Source organism: Neoarius graeffei, chromosome 18 (assembly GCF_027579695.1).
Source record: "Neoarius graeffei isolate fNeoGra1 chromosome 18, fNeoGra1.pri, whole genome shotgun sequence".
Lineage (NCBI taxonomy): Eukaryota > Metazoa > Chordata > Actinopteri > Siluriformes > Ariidae > Neoarius > Neoarius graeffei.
This window is the reverse complement of record NC_083586.1, coordinates 58,991,715-59,010,632: the sequence shown is the minus strand read 5'-3', so window position 1 is coordinate 59,010,632 and position 18,918 is coordinate 58,991,715. Positions and strand designations below refer to the sequence as shown.

The 18,918-nt window shown below is 40.7% G+C and overlaps 1 protein-coding gene across 1 annotated transcript in view; it reads right to left on the bottom strand.

Annotated features, from left to right (window-relative positions):
• The window catches only part of triobpa (TRIO and F-actin binding protein a), a 36,657-nt gene extending 25,218 nt beyond the window's left edge, over window positions 1-11,439 (bottom strand). Inside the window, exons 1-2 of the mRNA XM_060899113.1 lie at window positions 11,135-11,439; window positions 6,170-6,226 (exon numbers count right to left, since the gene is read on the bottom strand). Coding sequence (XP_060755096.1) covers window positions 6,170-6,226; window positions 11,135-11,170 — 93 coding nt within the window. The 5' untranslated portion in view covers window positions 11,171-11,439. The remainder of the gene's footprint in view (window positions 1-6,169; window positions 6,227-11,134) is intronic.
• Between the last annotated feature and the right edge of the window lie 7,479 nt (window positions 11,440-18,918).

The window sequence follows — 18,918 nt, the reverse complement described above, 5'->3', positions numbered from 1 at the left end:
TGACTTGGCCATTCAAGAATATTCCACTTCTTTGCTTTAATAAACTCCTGGGTTGCTTTGGCTTTATGTTTTGGGTCATTGTCCATCTGTATTATGAAATGCTGACCAATCAGTTTGGCTGGATTTGAGCACACAGTATGTCTCTGAATACCTCAGAATTCATCCAGCTGCTTCTGTCCTGTGTCACATCATCAATAAACACTAGTGACCCAGTGCCACTGGCAGCCATGCATGCCCAAGCCATCACACTGCCTCCGCCGTGTTTTACAGATGATGTGGTATGCTTTGGATCATGAGCTGTACCACGCCTTCGCCATACTTTTTTCTTTCCATCATTCTGGTAGAGGTTGATCTTGGTTTCATCTGTCCAAAGAATGTTCTTCCAGAACTGTGCTGGCTTTTTTAGATGTTTTTTAGCAAAGTCCAATCTAGCCTTTTTATTCTTGAGGCTTATGAGTGGCTTGCACCGTGCAGTGAACCCTCTGTATTTACTTTCATGCAGTCTTCTCTTTATGGTAGATTTGGATATTGATACGCCTACCTCCTGGAGAGCATTGTTCACTTGGTTGGCTGTTGTGAAGGGGTTTCTCTTCACCATGGAAATTATTCTGCGATCATCCACCACTGTTGTCTTCTGTGGGCGTCCAGGTCTTTTTGCATTGATGAGTTCACCAGTGCTTTCTTTCTTTCCTTCTCAGGATGTACCAAACTGTAGATTTTGCCACTCCTAATATTGTAGCAATTTCTCGGATGGGTTTTTTCTGTTTTCGCAGCTTAAGGATGGCTTGTTTCACCTGCATGAAGAGCTCCTTTGACCGCATGTTTTCTTCACAGCAAAATCTTCCAAATGCAAGCACCACACCTCAAATCAACTCCAGGCCTTTTATCTGCTTAATTGAGAATGACATAACGAAGGAATTGCCCACACCTGCCCATGAAATAGCCTTTGAGTCAATTGTCCAATTACTTTTGGTCCCTTTAAAAACAGGGTGGCACATGTTAAGGAGCTGAAACTCCTAAACCCTTCATCCAATTTTAATGTGGATACCCTCAAATGAAAGCTGAAAGTCTGAACTTTATGTCCATGTCCATTATATAACTATAACTTGAATATGTTTCAGTAAACAGGTAAAAAAAACAAAATTTGTGTCAGTGTCCAAATATATATATATGGACCTAACTGTATGTAGTCATCAAGAAGTAGTAGTATTTAAACTAGCTGTGTGTAAACGCATGCTTCGGTTTATATGTTATACATATATTTGGACACGTATTTTAAATATATAACATAAAAGCAAACTGTTGATTAAATGGTGTGAAATTTACTTTCCATACTATAAAATTTTCATAGTAGGCTATGTTCTCTGTTTTGTTTTGTTTTTTTAATCTATCAGGAAAAATGATGAACTACAGCAGCTGATAGAGCGAGAAGAGACAGTGGGTGTGGCTGGGTGACAAAGCTGAGCAGAATTTATCTTTATGTGAATGAGAAGCAAAGGGCAATGGCAGTTATAAACTGGTGTGAGGAATGGACAGATTCAAAAATCATGTTAAAACATTTTAACCTTCATCCTACCAAGTGGGGTCCATCTGGACCCCGCACCTATATGTTTGTTTGCCATTTTAAAAATATGTGACATACTGCCTTACCGTTTTATGAATTTGTCGGAATTTATGTCTTAATTAAAACACTAAAGTACCGGAAGATCAGCTTTTTGCATTGTGAAGGTATAATTAATTTGTTACTGGGGTCCAACCGGACCCCAGAGTAAAGTTTATCTGTCTTTCATTTTATAATTGAATAGCACACTGAAAGTTAACTTCTTTTATGTTCCATAATGAAACTACCAAGGCATTCCTTCTTGGGGTCCGTGTGGACCCCACTGCTGCAATAAGCACAGGCTGCAAAACAAAAGCCCTAAATTATTTTACAATTACTTTTTTGTTTTAAATTCTGTAAGAAAAGACCTAAGTTGTAATCCAGAATGTTTTACAGCTGCATGAGCTGCAAAAATCATGTATATAATGCCAATTTTTTTGTGGCGCTATAATTTGCTACATGTATGCTAGTTATTGCAATATTATTGCAATGTTATTGCATTTATAATACATCATTGATATTCAGCCATAGTGGATTTTGTTCTTCAATAAAGTTATGTCTGTTTGCTGCATTGAATTGGTTCTTACTGCATTGATTTCAAGGTATTCCCTCCTGGGGTCCATACGGACCCCGCCTGGTAGTTTGTGTATGTAAAATTGGCTGGTAGGATGAAGGTTAAATGTGTTCTTTATGCCTTGGGCCCTTTAGTGTATTGCTGTTATTAATACAAGATGTTCTGAACAAAACTTATCTGGTGATTTTGTCTTTATAAGCTTTAATATTAAAGAAAAGTATTGGGGTCCAAATTGACCCCACATGGTAAGATTAAGGTGTAAAATAGCATGGTAGGATGAGGGTTAAATTCACATTTGAAATCACTTACACTGAAAAAAATAACGCATGGTAAAACATCTCTAAAAGTTTATTAAGGGTGCAGCTCATTAACGACCTGCAACAAAGTGTAACATAAAACTAGTTACCTTAAATCACTGTAAAACCTGTTAATCACTATAAAACTTGTACTTTTCTTGCAAACATGCACTATTTGGATTGGCACAGAGACCAAATATGATAAAAATAGACGCAAATGTTTAAGTGTAGGTGGAAAGTATAACTTATCTAGGTTAGCGTTTTTGAACTGATCCGCCATTCTGTTGAGAAGATACATGCATGACGTATTTTCAAATAAATAATAAGTTACATTTATATAGCGCCTTTCTCATACTCAAGGTCGCTTTACATAGGTCAAAGGGGGGAAGAAGAAAAAAAGTGCTAAGGCGTGGTGAGTTTATGCACTGGTGGAGAAGTGTTCATGAAACAGAAAGGTTTTGAGATGAGATTTGAAGAAAGGAAGAGAAGAGCAGTCACGGAGAGGTTGAGGGAGGGACTTCCAGAGCTTGGAGGTCATGGTGCTGAAGTCCCACCCAGGGTAGAGAGTCTAGTGCGGGGGACAGCAAGGAGATTATGGCTAGAGGATCTGAGAGAGCGGGATGGAGTATAAGGGGTCAGGAGATTACAGATGTAAGAAGGAGCAAGGTTATGGAGAACTTTGAAGGTGAGTAGTATGATTTTATATTTAATTCTGGATGGAACAGGTAGCCAGTGGAGCTGAGAAAGAATATGAGCAGATGGTTTGGTATGGGTGAGGAGTCTGGCTGCAGAGTCCTGAATGTATTGTAGTCTTTGAAGGGATTTAGTAGGGAGGCCTGTGACGGAGTGCCCGTCACTACAGTTGAGTATGTGCTCTGACTGCCATACCAGCAAGCCTGGCTCTTTGTGGTGCAGGTTTGGCACCCTGTAGACCTGGGTTTAAAACAGGATAAGGTGACTGTTCTCTCGTTTCACTACAGATGGTGTCAGAAGTGGGATGACTTGCCGGGAGGCCATCGGAGGTGTGCCCTGTGTGTGAGGGACCCCCAGGATAGGTGGCCCCTGTGCGAAGGACCTCAGTGGGACCTCAGAGATGGGTGAAGCATGAGTGTGTGGGGCACCCTGGTATGGGATAAGTACGGCTGGGGGATGCGTGAGGGCATGGGTGTGTGTGAAGCACACAGGTGCGCCTCCCGAAGGTGCCCATCACTACAGTTGAGTATGTGCTCTGACTGCCATACTAACGAGCTTGGCTCTTTGTGGTGCAGGTTTGGCACCCTGTAGACCTGGGTTCAAGGCAGGATAAGGTGACTGTTCTCTCACTTCACTACAAGGCCAATGAAAAGGGAGTTGCAATAATCTAAGCAGGACATAATGAAGGAGTGGACCAAAGTTAGAGTATCACTAATAGAAAGGACGGGGCAAAGGCAGGCAATGTTCCGGAGGTTGAAGAAAGCAGTCTTGGTAAGGGATTTAATGTGGGGATGAAAGTTGAGTGAGGGGTCAAGCAGTATTCCAAGGTTTCTAACAACAGGTGAAGGTTTAACAAGTGCACCGTCGATGTTAAGACTGAAACTGGAGGATTTGGACAATGAAGATTTGGGGCCGATAAGCATGATTTCTTTTTTATCCATGTTGAGTTTTAGAAAATTATTCTGGATCCACAACTTTAGGACTGATAGACAGTCATTGAGGGAACTGGGAGGGGGGTCAGTGGGGAACGATGTAGTGAGATATAATTGGATGTCATCAGCATAGCAATGGAAGTTAAGATCATGAATAATTTGGCCAAGGGGCAGGATGTATATAAGGAAAAGCAGGGGCCCAAGAACAGATCCCTGGGGGACACCACAAGTAATAGGGGACATGGAGGACTTATGTGGACCCAGTGTGACAAACTGTCGTCTGTTGGTGAGGTAGGGCTGAAACCATTGGAGGGCTATGTCTGTGATACCAATATCTGACAGATGGGAGAGGAGTGTGTCATGATTGATGGTGTCAAATGCAGCAGATAAGTCAAGGAGAATGAGAATGTTAAGTGTGTGTGGAAACCAGACTGAAAGGGCTCATACAGATTGTTTTCAATGAGAAAGGAATAAAGTTATGAAGCAACCACTCTTTCCAGTATTTTTGCTAAAAAGGGGAGGTTGGCATACCTGTCAACCCTCCCGTTTTTCCTGGGAAATCCCTTATTTTGACTTATTTCCCGCTGTCTTCCCGTTTTTTTATTTTCCCGAAAATATCCTGTATTTTCACATTATATAAAAGTCCCGTATTTTCACATTATATAAAAGTCGGTAGGTCCAGAATTCATGACGCGCCTCTGACAGGAGTTTACAGCAGGAAGTCGGACCATGAATTCACGTCCCCGCCCTCTCAGGCATCAGTAATTACAGAACTACATCCGGAGGCGAGGCTGAACAAGTGATTAGGTCCAGTGTTGCCAGACTGGGCGGTTTCCCTCCCAAGTTGGGCGGTTTCAAGTGCATTTTGGCGGGTTTTGAACATATTTTGGGCTGGAAAACGTCAGCAGTATCTGGCAACACTGATTAGGTCTGAGGTGAAGATGGCGATGCTAATAGCTAAGAAAAACATTAGCCTCTCTTTTTTTGATGATTTCAACAAGTGCGTGGCTGGAATGTTCCCAGACTCTTCCATAGCAAAGAAATTTTCCATGGGGAAAACGAAAGCCTCCCAAATAATCAAAGCTAAGCTACACATGTTTACATTAAGTATGTCCTGGCTAAGACCTCATAAATAGCCTAGTGTAAACTAATTGGTGTATTAACTGTTTTATCCACTCATTGTCTGTTTTATTTTCTATCTGAAACTTACCCATTTTAAATCACTCTTGGTTTAATATCTTATATTACTCTTTATCTCTCTATCTCTCTATCTATCTCTCTATCTATCTATCTATCTATCTATCTATCTATCTATCTATCTATCTATCTATCTATCTATCTATCTATCTATCTATCTAGTGTTCCAAGGCCATGACTATGGTAAAACCATAATAAATTGCAATGGAATTGAATTTATTGACTGGTTATATAATGACCTTTCTTATTTTAACATAAGATACGTATTTTAGCCCTTAATTTGGGAAATAACTGGTACCACTGAAAGCAAATAAAAATAAATGTATAGTTTATTCACAAATGCACTCTACGAACCATAAGCATATTGAGTTTGGGTCTTGGCTATCACCAACATGCACCAGAGTACAGGAAATCACAAATACTAGATAGAAAATTGCCCCCCATTCAACTACACACCCACTTTTGGTGAAGGGTATGACTTTCCGAAATTTTCCCTTATTTTGAGTTAAAAATCTGGGAAATATCCCTTTTTTTCAAACCTCAAAGTTGACAGGTATGGAGGTTGGAGATCAGTCAGATTAGACAGAGAGGTTGGATCTAAATCAGGCTTCAGAGTAACTGCAGCCGTTTTGAGGGCAGTGGGAACAACACCGGAGTTGAGGCATGAATTAACCAACGCAATTGGTTCACAGATGATTGTGGAGCATGCCTTGAGTACAGGAGTTGGGGCAGGGTCAAGCTGACATGAGGAGGAGTTAGACTTAGCGATGATATTAGAGACAGAAAAGGAGTTAACAGTTGTGAAGTGGGTGAGTTTAGGGCCCAGAGGAGGAGAATAGGGGGAGAGAAAAAAAGCAATAAAAAAACCCCTTCTTACTTCTGCGCAGTTGTCCAACATGAACATCCATCCCTTTTTCAGGTCCAAAGAGTTGAGCTTCAAAAGAAAAGTCACAGTATAACTGTTAGCTTAACCTTCAACAGTTCAGAAGTAACAAAAACAAACTTCAGTCCTCCATGGACTCCTTCTAGTGTTTCAACTTATCCATGTATAAAATTGAATAAATTCAACATAACAACCAAACTACTGCTAGGTGTCACAGTTCTTTTCGCTTAAATGGAGCTAAAGTGTGGAATACACTTCCGAGTAGTTTGAGAAAGGAAGCATCATTTCCTGAATTGAAGAAGAGTCTCAGACTACATTTGTGTACTTCGTTTGGATATAGGTGTTTTCATATCCTATAGTTTTTTGTTCATATATATATATTCAAATATTTATATACCTTTTTTTTAGATGTTTGTATATGTTATTTAGTTTTATTCTATCCACATTCACTGGATATGAGCAATTTCACGCTCTGATTGGCTACTTTACTACTAGGATATCAGCTCATATACCGTGAGTAGAGAAAAACAAAATGGCGGAGTGTGTTGCTGAACCAACCGAGGACGAAATAAAAACTCTACTCGGAAACAAAACCCAAAAAAAAAAAAGCAACAAAATATGGAATGAAAGTATTTGATAGTAAGAACGCATCTTTTAAAAAAAATTTTCAAGAATTATTATTATTATCACATTTTTCACAAATTGCTACCATCATTTCACTGGTTTGTTTACATTCTAAGCGGAAATTATTTTGTCATACGTTTTGTATAAAGTTTTATTTATCAAATTTGCAAAAAATAAAAATGCTCTGGGGCGGCACGGTGGTGTAGTGGTTAGCGCTGTTGCCTCACAGCAAGAAGGTCCTGGGTTCGAGCCCCGTGGCCGGCGAGGGCCTTTCTGTGCGGAGTTTGCATGTTCTCCCCGTGTCCGCGTGGGTTTCCTCCGGGTGCTCCGGTTTCCCCCACAGTCCAAAGACATGCAGGTTAGGTTAACTGGTGACTCTAAATTGACCGTAGGTGTGAATGTGAGTGTGAATGGTTGTCTGTGTCCATGTGTCAGCCCTGTGATGACCTGGCGACTTGTCCAGGGTGTACCCCGCCTTTCGCCCGTAGTCAGCTGGGATAGGCTCCAGCTTGCCTGCGACCCTGTAGAACAGGATAAAGCGGCTACAGATAATGAGATGAGATGAGAAAAAAGCTCTGTTTCAAAATCCAGTGAATAGAATAAAACAGTTATTCCACTCAATCTCATCGTACACGGCTTATAGACAACTCAGTGCTACGCGCCTCGTCAGCTATCAGCTCACGTATGACTCGATTTCGTGAAACAACGGTTAATTATTACAGGCTTCCATTTAAACCAGCCTTAGCTGAATTGGACCGCCTGTTTAAATATTGTTGATAAATAAATAAATAAACTACTATGCACGTTAAATCGATGTGACTGTTGGGGAATTTTGTTAAAGCATTTTTATTCGATACGATATGATATGATGATTCGATCAGTGAGTGTTCCTGTGCAGATTATAGGGAACCATCTTCTGAAGCTGTTATTACATAATAAGGAGATGTCAAAACTTGTATACGCCCTTTCTATACAATTATGTATATTCATTATTTTGTAACCTATGACAAATTGTTCTAATGTTTACGCGTCATTATAAAAGCGCTATGCTTCACTCCTGTGAGAACTCACTGCTGCTGTACTGCTGAAGTGTGCTCCCTGCCCTCTGCACAGGAACAATAAACCTCTCTCTATTTGATCGATAAGATCGTCTGCTGGTTTCATTTGGGGAATAAGGAAAATTCTCCAGGAGTGTCCAGTTACCTAAATCAGGGCAACCGGGGGTCCGTGGGTCAAATACAGCCCGTTTATCAATTCTGTGGCCTTGTGATCAGTTTGGATTAATAATAACTTAATTAATAATTTGAAAGCAAAATCTACGGAAACACCGGACTTTTTTAGTGCAATAAACCCAAAACCTCCAATAAGAGCGGCGAGATCCCCTGCAGTGCTGTCAACAGCCAATTAAAGAGATGTGCGATTGATGTCCAAAAGGGCTGGTTTTGCCACTGTAGCTAGTTAACCTCATAATCTTAGCTGACTTTTTACAGTACCACAGTGTGTTTAAAAACAGTGAATCCACGATAGCTAGATAGCGCAAAATATTACTTAAAACTCAACACTTAAAAGAAAAATTGATCACAAAAATCATCAATTCAACAGCAAGTGGATAGAAAAGTATCCATCCATCCATCCATCCATCCGTCCCTCCGTCTATTATCTGTAGCCACTTATCCTGTAGAAAAGTATCTGTTTATTGAAATCGTAGTGGGGAAGCCAAAGTATTTATGTTTGTGAAATGCAAATGAGATACTGTGATGTTTAGGAATCTAAAAATCAACAAATTCACAAAATGGATAAAAGTACTAATTGTATTCCAAGAATACAGTCATTCACTTAAAAGATATTGATTTATTTTTAAAAGACAAAGAAAATGAAATGCCTGCAGGACAATGCCTGGCCTCATTCTGCATGAGTTACAACAGCGTGGCTTCGTAGACACAGAGTGCATGTGCTTGACTGGCCTGCTGCCAGTCCAGATCTGTCTCCTATTGAGAATGTATGACACATCATGAAGAGGAGAATCAGACAACGGTGATCAGGGACTGTTGAACAGCTGAAGTCTTGTATCAGGCAACAATGGACAAAAATTCCAAATGCAAAACTGCAATAATTTGTATCCTCAGATCCCATATGATTAAAAAGTGCTATTAAAGGAATGGTGATGTAACACAATGGTAATAATGCCTCTGTCATAACTTTTTTTGAGTGTGTTGCAAGCATCAAATTCTAACTGTGTTTATATTTACAAAGTACAATTAAGTTGGTCAGTAAAACTATTGGAAATCTTTTCTTGATACTTTTGTCAGTTAAATAAAGGTTCACTTCTTCTTTCAGCTGCTTCTGTTAGGGGTCGCCTCAGCGGATCTGTTCCACATATTTGATTTCGCAAAGCTCCCTAATCTATCCAGGCTTGGGACCTGCACCAAGTATGCACTGGCTTGTACAACCCCAGTGGGTATTTTACCTAATCTGCATGTCTTTGATCTGTTGGGAAAGCCGGAGCGCCCAGAGGAAACCCACGCCGACACGGGGAGAACATGCAAACTCCACAGAGAAAGGCCCCTCTCGGCCGTGAGGTTTGAACCCAGAGCCTTCTTGCTGTGAGGTGACAGTGCTAACCACTACACCACCGTGCCACCCTTAAATAAAAGTTTCGTGTGAATTAACAAATCAAAGATTTTGAATTTTATTGCATTTTGGAAAATATCTCAACTTATCTGGAAATGGGGTTTGTATAAGCAAGTCATAATTATGAGTTACAATGGCATTATTGTGAGATAGGCCCTCATTATGAGATAGAAAGTCATAATTATGCAATAAGATCTCATAAATATAGGATAGAAACTCATGATTATGAGAACTTAAGTCATAATTATAAGAGCTTGTAAATATGAGATAGAAATTCATGATGAGAAAAGTATCTCATTATTATGAGATAGTAAGTCATTACTGAGATACAAAGTCAACTATAAGCAAGGCATAATTTTGAGATAAGATCTCATAAATATGAGATAGAAATTCATGATTATGAGAACTTAAGTCATAATTATGAGATACTAAGTCATTAATAAGAGATAGGCCCTCATTATGAGATAGAGAGTCATAATTATGTACTGTAATACAATCTCATAAATATGAGACAGAAATTCATGATTATGAGAACTTAAGTCATAATTATGAGATACTAAAGTTATAATTATAAGATCTTGTAAATATGAGAGAGAAATTCATGATGAGAAAAGTATCTCATCATTATGAGACAGTCATTATTGAGATACAAAGGCATAACTATGAGCAAGTCATAATTGTGCAATCTCATAAATATGAGATAGAAATTCAAGATTATGAGAACTTAAGTCATAATTATGAGATACTAAGTCATTAATATGAGGTAGGCCCTCATTATGAGATAGAAAGTCATAATTATGCAATACGAGCTCATAAATATGAGACAGAAATTCATGATGAGAAAATTCTCATTATTATGAGATAGTCAGTCATTATTGAGAAAAGCCACTTGTCTCGATCAGTAGTCATAATTATGAGATAAGCTCACATTATGAGATAGAAAGTCATAATTATGCAATACAATCTCATAAATATAAGACAGAAATTCATGATTATGAGAACTTAAATCATAATCATAAGATAAGCTCTGGAAAATATGAGAGAGAAATTCATGATGAGAAAATTCTTATTATTATGAGAATTTAAGTCATAATTATGAGATACTAAAGTCATAATTATAAGATCTTGTAAATATGAGAGAGAAATTCATGATGAGAAAAGTATCTCACCATTATGAGACAGTAAGTCATTATTGAGATACAAAGTCATAACTATAAGCAAGTCATAATTGTGAGATCTCATAAATATGAGATAGAAATTCATGATTATGAGATACTAAGTCATTAATATGAGATAGGCCCTCATTATGAGATAGAAAGTCATAATTATGCAATACGAGCTCATAAATATGAGATAGAAATTCATGATGAGAAAATTCTCATTATTATGAGATAGTCAGTCATTATTGAGAAAAGCAGCCACACTTGTCTCAAACACCAGTCATAATTATGAGACAAGCTCTCATAAATACGAGATAGAAATTCATGATTATGAGAAAGGTATCTCATTATAATGAGATATATTAAGTCATTATTATGGTGGCGGAAACGGGCTTCCACAGGTTTCACACCTCGAGATGAAAATACCTGCTGGCAATAAGACACGCCCCCTTCATCACTGTTCACCTGAACACTCGTGTACACACACACACACACACACACACACACACGTCATGTTTATAATACAATTGATTCAAGGACTTACCGTCATGGTAGAATAATGGAAGCCGGGTGAAGGCATGAAACAGGAAGAGATGAAGTAGTTACGTTCCAACCCAGTTTCCGTGTTGAATCTCGTGTCAGCAAATCATCAGGTTCAAAATGTTACGCAGCATCTTTCCGGGTTTGTTATGGAGGAATAAAATAAAATGTGCTTATTTCTCATTAGAATTAAGGACTTATCAGGGACTTTATTCGCCTGTTCCGGGGGAAAAAACATGCGCAGGAACTGAAACTTTAGTTACAGCCCTTACTGTCTGTCTCTCTGTCTGTGGTTTTGGAGCGCAGCCCACTTGACTCGAACACTAGTCACGTGACTTCCGTGCTGATCATAAAGCCGTTAACTTGCGTCATCAATGCCTCCCCTCACAAAGAACAAATTTCTGTCGCAACTGCTTTTATTTCACTTTCTAAAGACACCTACCTGCGTGTAGCTCATTTACCAATCTGCACAGTGACACAGCTCTGTGTGAACCTGAAACTGGACACCAAAACCTCCCACATGGTGTGTGTGTGTGTGTGTGTGTGTGTGTGTGTGTGTGTGTGTGTGTGTGTGTGTGTGAGTGTGTGTGCATGAGGTAAATGTTACCTGCATCAATGGAGGGTCACACTGTTTTCCCTCGTGTCTATCTGAAGAGTTATTTTCTTCTCTGGACCTCTGCAATTCATGAAACACATTCTAGAACACATCTTTCTACACAAATACACAATACATTATTGGTTTTGAGGTAAAACCTATTGAGATGGATGTTTTATACAGTAGCCCTTTTCCACCGATGCAGTGCTGCTGCCTAATCTCGAACCAGTTCCAGACATTTCGACTGAAAAAAGAAAAAAAGCCTGGTGCTGGTGCCAAAAATCTGAAGCCTAATGGTTAGAGAAGCTGCTTTGGGACCAAAAGGTTGTCGGTTTGATTCGCTGGAGCAGCAGGAATGGCTGAAGTGCCCTTGAGCAAGGCACCTAACCCCCAACTGTTCCCCAGGCTGTTCTGGGTGTGTTGTATTGTACGTTGCTCTGGATAAGAGTGTCTGCTAGATGCCATTAATGTGATGTAATGGTACAGCACCACAAAATTGCTGGTTCCAAAGTTGGAACCGCTGACATCAGTGGCTATGGGAGGGGCTACCCCAAGAAATTCCCTGCCATTTTGATAAAATGTGAGTGAAATCACGACATGTAGGCAATCTTCAAATGCAAGATATAATGACTTCCATCCATTATCTGTTGCCGCTTATCCTGTATAGGGTTGCAGGTGAGCTGGAGCCTATTCCAGTTGACTATGGGCAAGAGATGGGGTACATCCTGGACAAATAACCAGGTCATCGCAGAGCTAACACACAGAAACAAACAACCATTCACATTCATACCTACGGCCAATTTAGAGCCACCAATTAGCCTAACCTGCATGTCTTTGAAATGTGGGGGAAACTGGAGCACCCAGAGGAAACCCACACAGACTCCACACAGAAAGACCCCCGTCGGCCACTGGGCTCAAACTCAGGACCTTCTTGCTGTGAGGCGACAGTGCTAACCACTACACCACCCTATGTAATGACTTTAAAAGTAAATGTATAAAAAGCAAGCAAAGCAGATGTGTTCCGTCCACCATCATTTTTTTTTACTGTTACCCCGGTAACAGTTCAACGGAAATAACCTCGATTTCCACTTTCTAACATTCAGTTATCAAGCCTGTCGAAATGCAGACTGGTTCTCAAAGGTACCAAGTCGGATCTGGTTCCACACCGGCACCATCACCATCTTGGTGGAAAAGATCTATCAGTCCCATCACCATGTCAGTTATCTATACTTGTAATTGACATACTAGTTCTGATATTCGCCTCGTATCAGAAATGAAAAAAGAATTAGGATTCATGCATTTTATGTTACAGTTGAACATAAGTATCGGAATCTGCATCTAGTCCACGTGAGTGGCATTGTGAAAACAGGTGCCATGCTTTTCACCTGCGAAACCTGTGTAATGCCTGAGATGGTGCTGTTGGTTTCAGATGAGCCTCCCATGTCCTTGTCATGCCGTCTCCTCTCCCTCTCTCTACGGTCTCGCCCTCTCTCCCTCCCTCTCCCTCGTTCCTCTGGCTCTACATATTCACCACGGCCTTCTCTTTCTTCTCTAAAGCTGAGAGACCATGAGGAAGAAACATTATGAAAGATGGAAATTCGACTTTCCCTTCTTCTCGAAGCATTTTTCCACTGCATATTCAAAAACAAGAATTAACCCAAACAGGAACGAGTAGAATTGGGGGTTTGGTTTATTTTTGACCAACCTGAAGAAAGACATGAGTGGCCACATTGAAGACAATAAAAGCAACTGCCTCACCATTATGATGTACAGTTAATGTCTGCTGATTGACTGATTGGTTGCCAAACTTATATCGAGGTACTCCTTGAGAGAAAGGGTCATTGATGAATCTGAAGCAGGTACCAAAAAATATACAACCAAAGCCATAGATAATTGGGTATATTGGCCAATAGAAAAAGTAGAGTTTCGGTTTTCTGGTCAGAAAATTTCTGGTACTGCAGTGGAAAAAGGCCCTTGTCATTCCCCCGACTACTGCTGTGTCTCTCTGACCTGTGTTGTTTGTCTCTACGTGGACTGCGACTCTGAGGCCTCCTTCTCACTACGACTGTCTCATCTTCTTGTGGATACAGATTTACTCTGGGAATATCAGCTATGACCACATAGTCCTCTATTGTCATCTCTGGCACAGGTGGCTGACTCTTAGATCTCGTGTTTTCAGAGAGTATCAGTGCCTCCAGACCACGTCGAATGGTGCTTCTACTTCTCTCCATGGTCTGCGTGTCTGTTTTTGTGGTTTCGACTTGGGTTTGCTTTGATGGTGAGATGTCATGTGATAACTCTGGGGGAGCTGGGCTCATGGGAGAATGTGTTGTCCCATGCCAGGACCCCTGTGATTGGCTAAGATCTGTTCTGGAGTTCTTGTCTGACGTGGATGATTTTGATAATGGTCGTCCTTTATCACCTCGGTAATGATTTTGTTTTCTATCTCTTGTTGAACTATGACCATTTTCATCGTAATCTTTACATGGAGGTGAACTGTCTTTGCTGTTAAAGCCTGTGTTGCGACCACTGTTGCGATTGTTATACCCACTCATATGACTACTTCCTTTTTGTGAAAATTGGCTTCTGTTGTACTCACTACCTGATGGTGAGAAGTCTCTGCTGTTGCAACCAGTGTTGCGTCCGCTTTTGCGACTGTTACAAACACTACTGCGGCTGCTTCGACCATTTTCATAACAGTAACTATCAGTTTCCATTTTGGACCTGGACTTTTTGGACCAACCATTTCTTCCTTGTTGCAAGGTGTCTGATTCTGCTGAACTAGCAATTGATTGTAGATTACGATACAGCTTTTCTGAGTCCAGACTGTGTTGGCCATAGGAACTCTGGGAAGGACTTTGCTTTTGGGAGTGGACTGATGAATCTGTATATCTGTTAGAGGCAGATGTTTGAGAAGGGGAGTGCGTCTTTGAGAGCGCAGAGCCTCGTTTTGTTGCTGGACTGCATTTTAGAGAAGCTTGTTTAGATGAAGTGTGAGAGCTTGCATGAAGATGGGAGGTTGAGCCTCTGTGATGGGAGGAGCTGTGGGATTGCCTGTGAGGAGAAACATTGGTGGACCTTGGGCTACATGAACGAGGGCTTGCACGTGACTGACTGTCACCACGTCTGAAGTTCGAATAGGTCATGCAGCGTAGAGGAGAGAGGCCACTCATGGCTTCATTGTTAAGTGTGTCATGGTGCCTCCTGTACGATGGAAGGCCCAGTTCAGGGTTTCGGAAGGGAATGGTGGCTTTACGTTCAGGACTGCAGTTGCTGGGAAGAGGGTGTCCTCTCTCGTAGTACCGCACAGGAGCAGGAGGACTGCCATTCGGCACTTCTCGGTCACGGGACAGGAAGCGGTTGGGTCTTTGGAAAATGGCACGAGTGCTGCTTTGCCCCCTCTCTTTTTTTGGTTCTGTTAGAGGAAAAGGAGGTTGTAATTGATACAGTGCTTTCAACATAATACATAATGCATGTAATGCACCTTGTCTGACCTTTACAATGAACGATTGGTTATAACCCACATACCGTACTTACGTGTTGTCTCCAGACTTTCAAATGCCTTTGAATCAGCATCAAGTTTCATGCGTCTTCATTAAACGTATGTCATGAACAGTAGAGGTGAATGTTCGTATTTGGAAGAGATAGAGCAAAGCTACATGAGTGAGTCTCCAATCATTTTTGACCACTATCAGTGCACAAATCATGGATGAACCAAGTTAAATTGAGTGTATTGCGAACAGGTTATTAGCTCATCCGACCAACGGGCGATGAGCTTATGCCATCATGTGTTGTCCGTCCATCATCCGGCGTCAGTCCATCCATCCAGTGTCATCCACATTTCACAAAAATCGCTTCTTCTTTCTCAATTCTTCACTGATTTTTATTCTTTTTGGCAGGAAGGTAGGTTTGCTTGGGATGCATATGGCTTCTATCCAAATTTGCATAATTACAATTAATAATGAAGATATGGAGTTAATTAAGCCTTAACGAGCAGTTTCCACACAAATTGCTTCTTCTCCTTCAATTCTTCACCAATTTTGATTCTTTCTGGCAAGAAGGTAGGGGTATCTAGGGTGTATATAACTTCTACCCAGATTTGCTTAATTACAATTCTTAATGAAGTTATGGACTAATTAAACCTTAATGAGCAGTTCAACAAAATTCTGTCAATTCCTCACCATTTTGAATTCATTCTGGCAAATAGGTCGGTATTCCTAGGGTGTATATACTGTAGCTTCTATATATAGCTTGTATATGGTGTATATAGCTTGCAACATTTATTGCGCAAAGTGGCCCACTTTAGATCGTTCCTTCTGGACTAGACAGGGCCGGAGTGAGCTACACTGTCACTGACAGTCTCGTTTTTGAATATCAGGTTTGACAATATATTGCTGTTATAAATATTCCTGTTACTATTAACTCCAGAATATTGCCATTTTTATCATATTTTCATAAGTTTCAGTGGGACAGGATCAGGATGTTCCAATGAGGAAGCATTTTACATATGATTAGACGTCTAGTTTAGAAATGGTAACCAGTTTAATGCCATTATATTATGACTGGAGCGCAAGAAAAAAAACCACTATTAAAATATTGCTTATGCTTAAACAAACCATGTTTTAAATCTATTTTTATGTTGTCTTGTCTCACCTGTACGTTGACTGGCACTGCTCCTTCTGCTGGTGTTTCTACTGCGTGACTCCATCTCAGAACGGCGGGAACGCTGCAGAGGAGAATCAAGTTGAGTCATTCTCTAGAAAGCTCTCCAGATTCGAAGAAGGATTTGTAGAAGTGTTCACTGGTGAGACGTGTGGCCTTCCATACAGGACTGGTATCTTGAGGTTTCTTATAAACCCTCTTTTCCTTCTGGAATCGCTCACGCTAAACAGCGTATCTTCGGCTATCTTTGATTAGTGACCGATCCAGGTCTCCTTGGTCCTTGGTCTTAGTAGAGTCTGTCAGAGAACAGAAAACAACATAAAGTAATGAATTATAAAGTAAGATCCCAGATAACGAAAGATAAAAATCTAGTCTTGGTCACACAACCTCAGTTCAGTCATCTTATTTCGAGCCCTAGAAGAAGAGTACAAGTGGAACCCTGCGAAAGCACGACAGCTGATCATTAAGCACACTACACCTTAATCTGGCTGATTGTTAAAAAGTGACATTATCCAACCAAGAGTAAATAATTTAGGCTGACGAGGTGAAGAGGGAGAATCCTTTGTCGTTTGATAGGTGCAATCTTAGCAGGATCCTTCGCAGAAACAGGATATTTTAATGTGAGTCAGGAATTACACCGGTCCCTCAGAGCTCAAAGGTCAGATGGGGTTCATGCCAATGATTAGGCTAATCAAGAGCGAAGAACGAAGGAAGGAATGAATTCAATTAACAGCTAAAGACTGAAACACATTATTTAAATAAATTGTCATGTTGTGGAAGTCCAACTAATATAGTACGCGTGGCACAAATAGCACGACAGAATGTTTATTAGCTATAACAGAGCGCTAGGCTCGACAAGATGCGCTACACAGAGCAAGAGCACATACTCACTATTCCACCGAAGAGTTTCCTGTCCAGCTTGCCAGAGTCTTATCCTTCCCCCTCGTCCCTGCACCTCCTGTCCTCTCGTTCATTACTTTAGACGCGTCAGAGTGTAACATAAGCTAGACTCGGCCTCCACTCATGACTTTTTCATCATGTTCTGTGCTGCCTTGCTCCTTTTTTTTCTTCACTCGTCTTGTCTTCATACCTCCTGTTTTTTCTTCGTGTACTATGTGAACCTCGAAACATCTTTACCTCCTCGTTCGTACACGTTTTATATTGAATCCTTCTTTAATTTGTCCAACGCTTCAAGTCATAACACAGTGGTTTTGCTAAAGTGTAGCAGATGGTAACTGAATCGAAGTTTTGACTATTTGAGCACTGCCTTACTTTTTCGGTGTCCATGTTGTGCAGGGATATAGCATTACTGTGAGCTCCCTGAGGACACCACATGATCTGCTCATTAAATTGCAATGAGATCACAGAGCGAACCTTCTCATTCCTGGCCCAGTTTTCCATTGAGTCAGCTAAGTCATTTGTGCTAATTGAGGGATCAAGCATGTTCCTCGAATCCTAGTTTGCACTAAAACGACTAATCCCGTGTGTGTATGTGTGTGTGTATGAAGTTATTCTTTTAAGACAAAATTCAGGACTGACAATTGAGAAAGATACTGTAACGTAAGGTCAGGAGTGGCTTATAAATTGGTATATAAAGGTGTGACATGAGGTAAACAGTGAAGTAAAGTTACGCAAAGTTTTTCCTCCCAAAGCGATTCAAGCATGATTAGCCGAGCAGAGCAAAATGAGCTTGGCCCAAACTTAAAGTATTTCCATTGTCTCGATCTTCCTTGGCCATGTGGGGTCTAGCTGGTGTTTTCTGCCTGCAGGGCGCTTTGACACAGGAGGACAGACAACATCTGTCGTTCTTTGCCCCACAGACCCCCACTCCCCATCATATCCCATCCCTCCTCCTCTTCTCCATCCATTCACAGACACACACTGGCACTCCCAAATGTTGCCCTTTTGTATTGCCCCATTGTCCAGTGCAGCATTGTGCGTGACGCCGCCTACTCCCCAGAGTCCCGCTGATGACTGTCGTAAGAGACCTGCAGAAAAAATGATTACGTTCATGATCACTACGTCCTAAACAAGTCTCTCTGTCCAAGTTTTAACGCGCATCGAGATTTCGATTTATTTCCATCTAATGATTAAAACTAATCATGGCCTTTTTTAAATTGAAGAAAAGTGTGGAATTGATTGAAAAAATTACATTTTGAAGTTAAAAGGAACATTACTTTCAGATTTGTGATGCAGAATTGGTGAAGAAATGTAAAAGCAAAGTTTTCATATACCGTAAGTCCTGGGACAATCTGTAGGTTCATTTGTGAAGATAATTCTCTTCAAACATCTAGCTGATAAAAAATTCAGAACGGGCTCGCTTTCTCTGCTCATGTTGACAGAGTTGTCGGTATAATTGGTCCGTTTTGCCATGTTTTTTCAGAGCTCTGGTCTCTGTGTTGTATGTGTGGCCGAGCCAGAGGGAGGACTGTATGGGGTTTGAATGGCTCGGTATGGGGTGAGCAGGAGGCTGCAGCAGATGGCAATGATTAGCTCTGTTCACATCCCTATCAAAAGAACTGAACACCCCC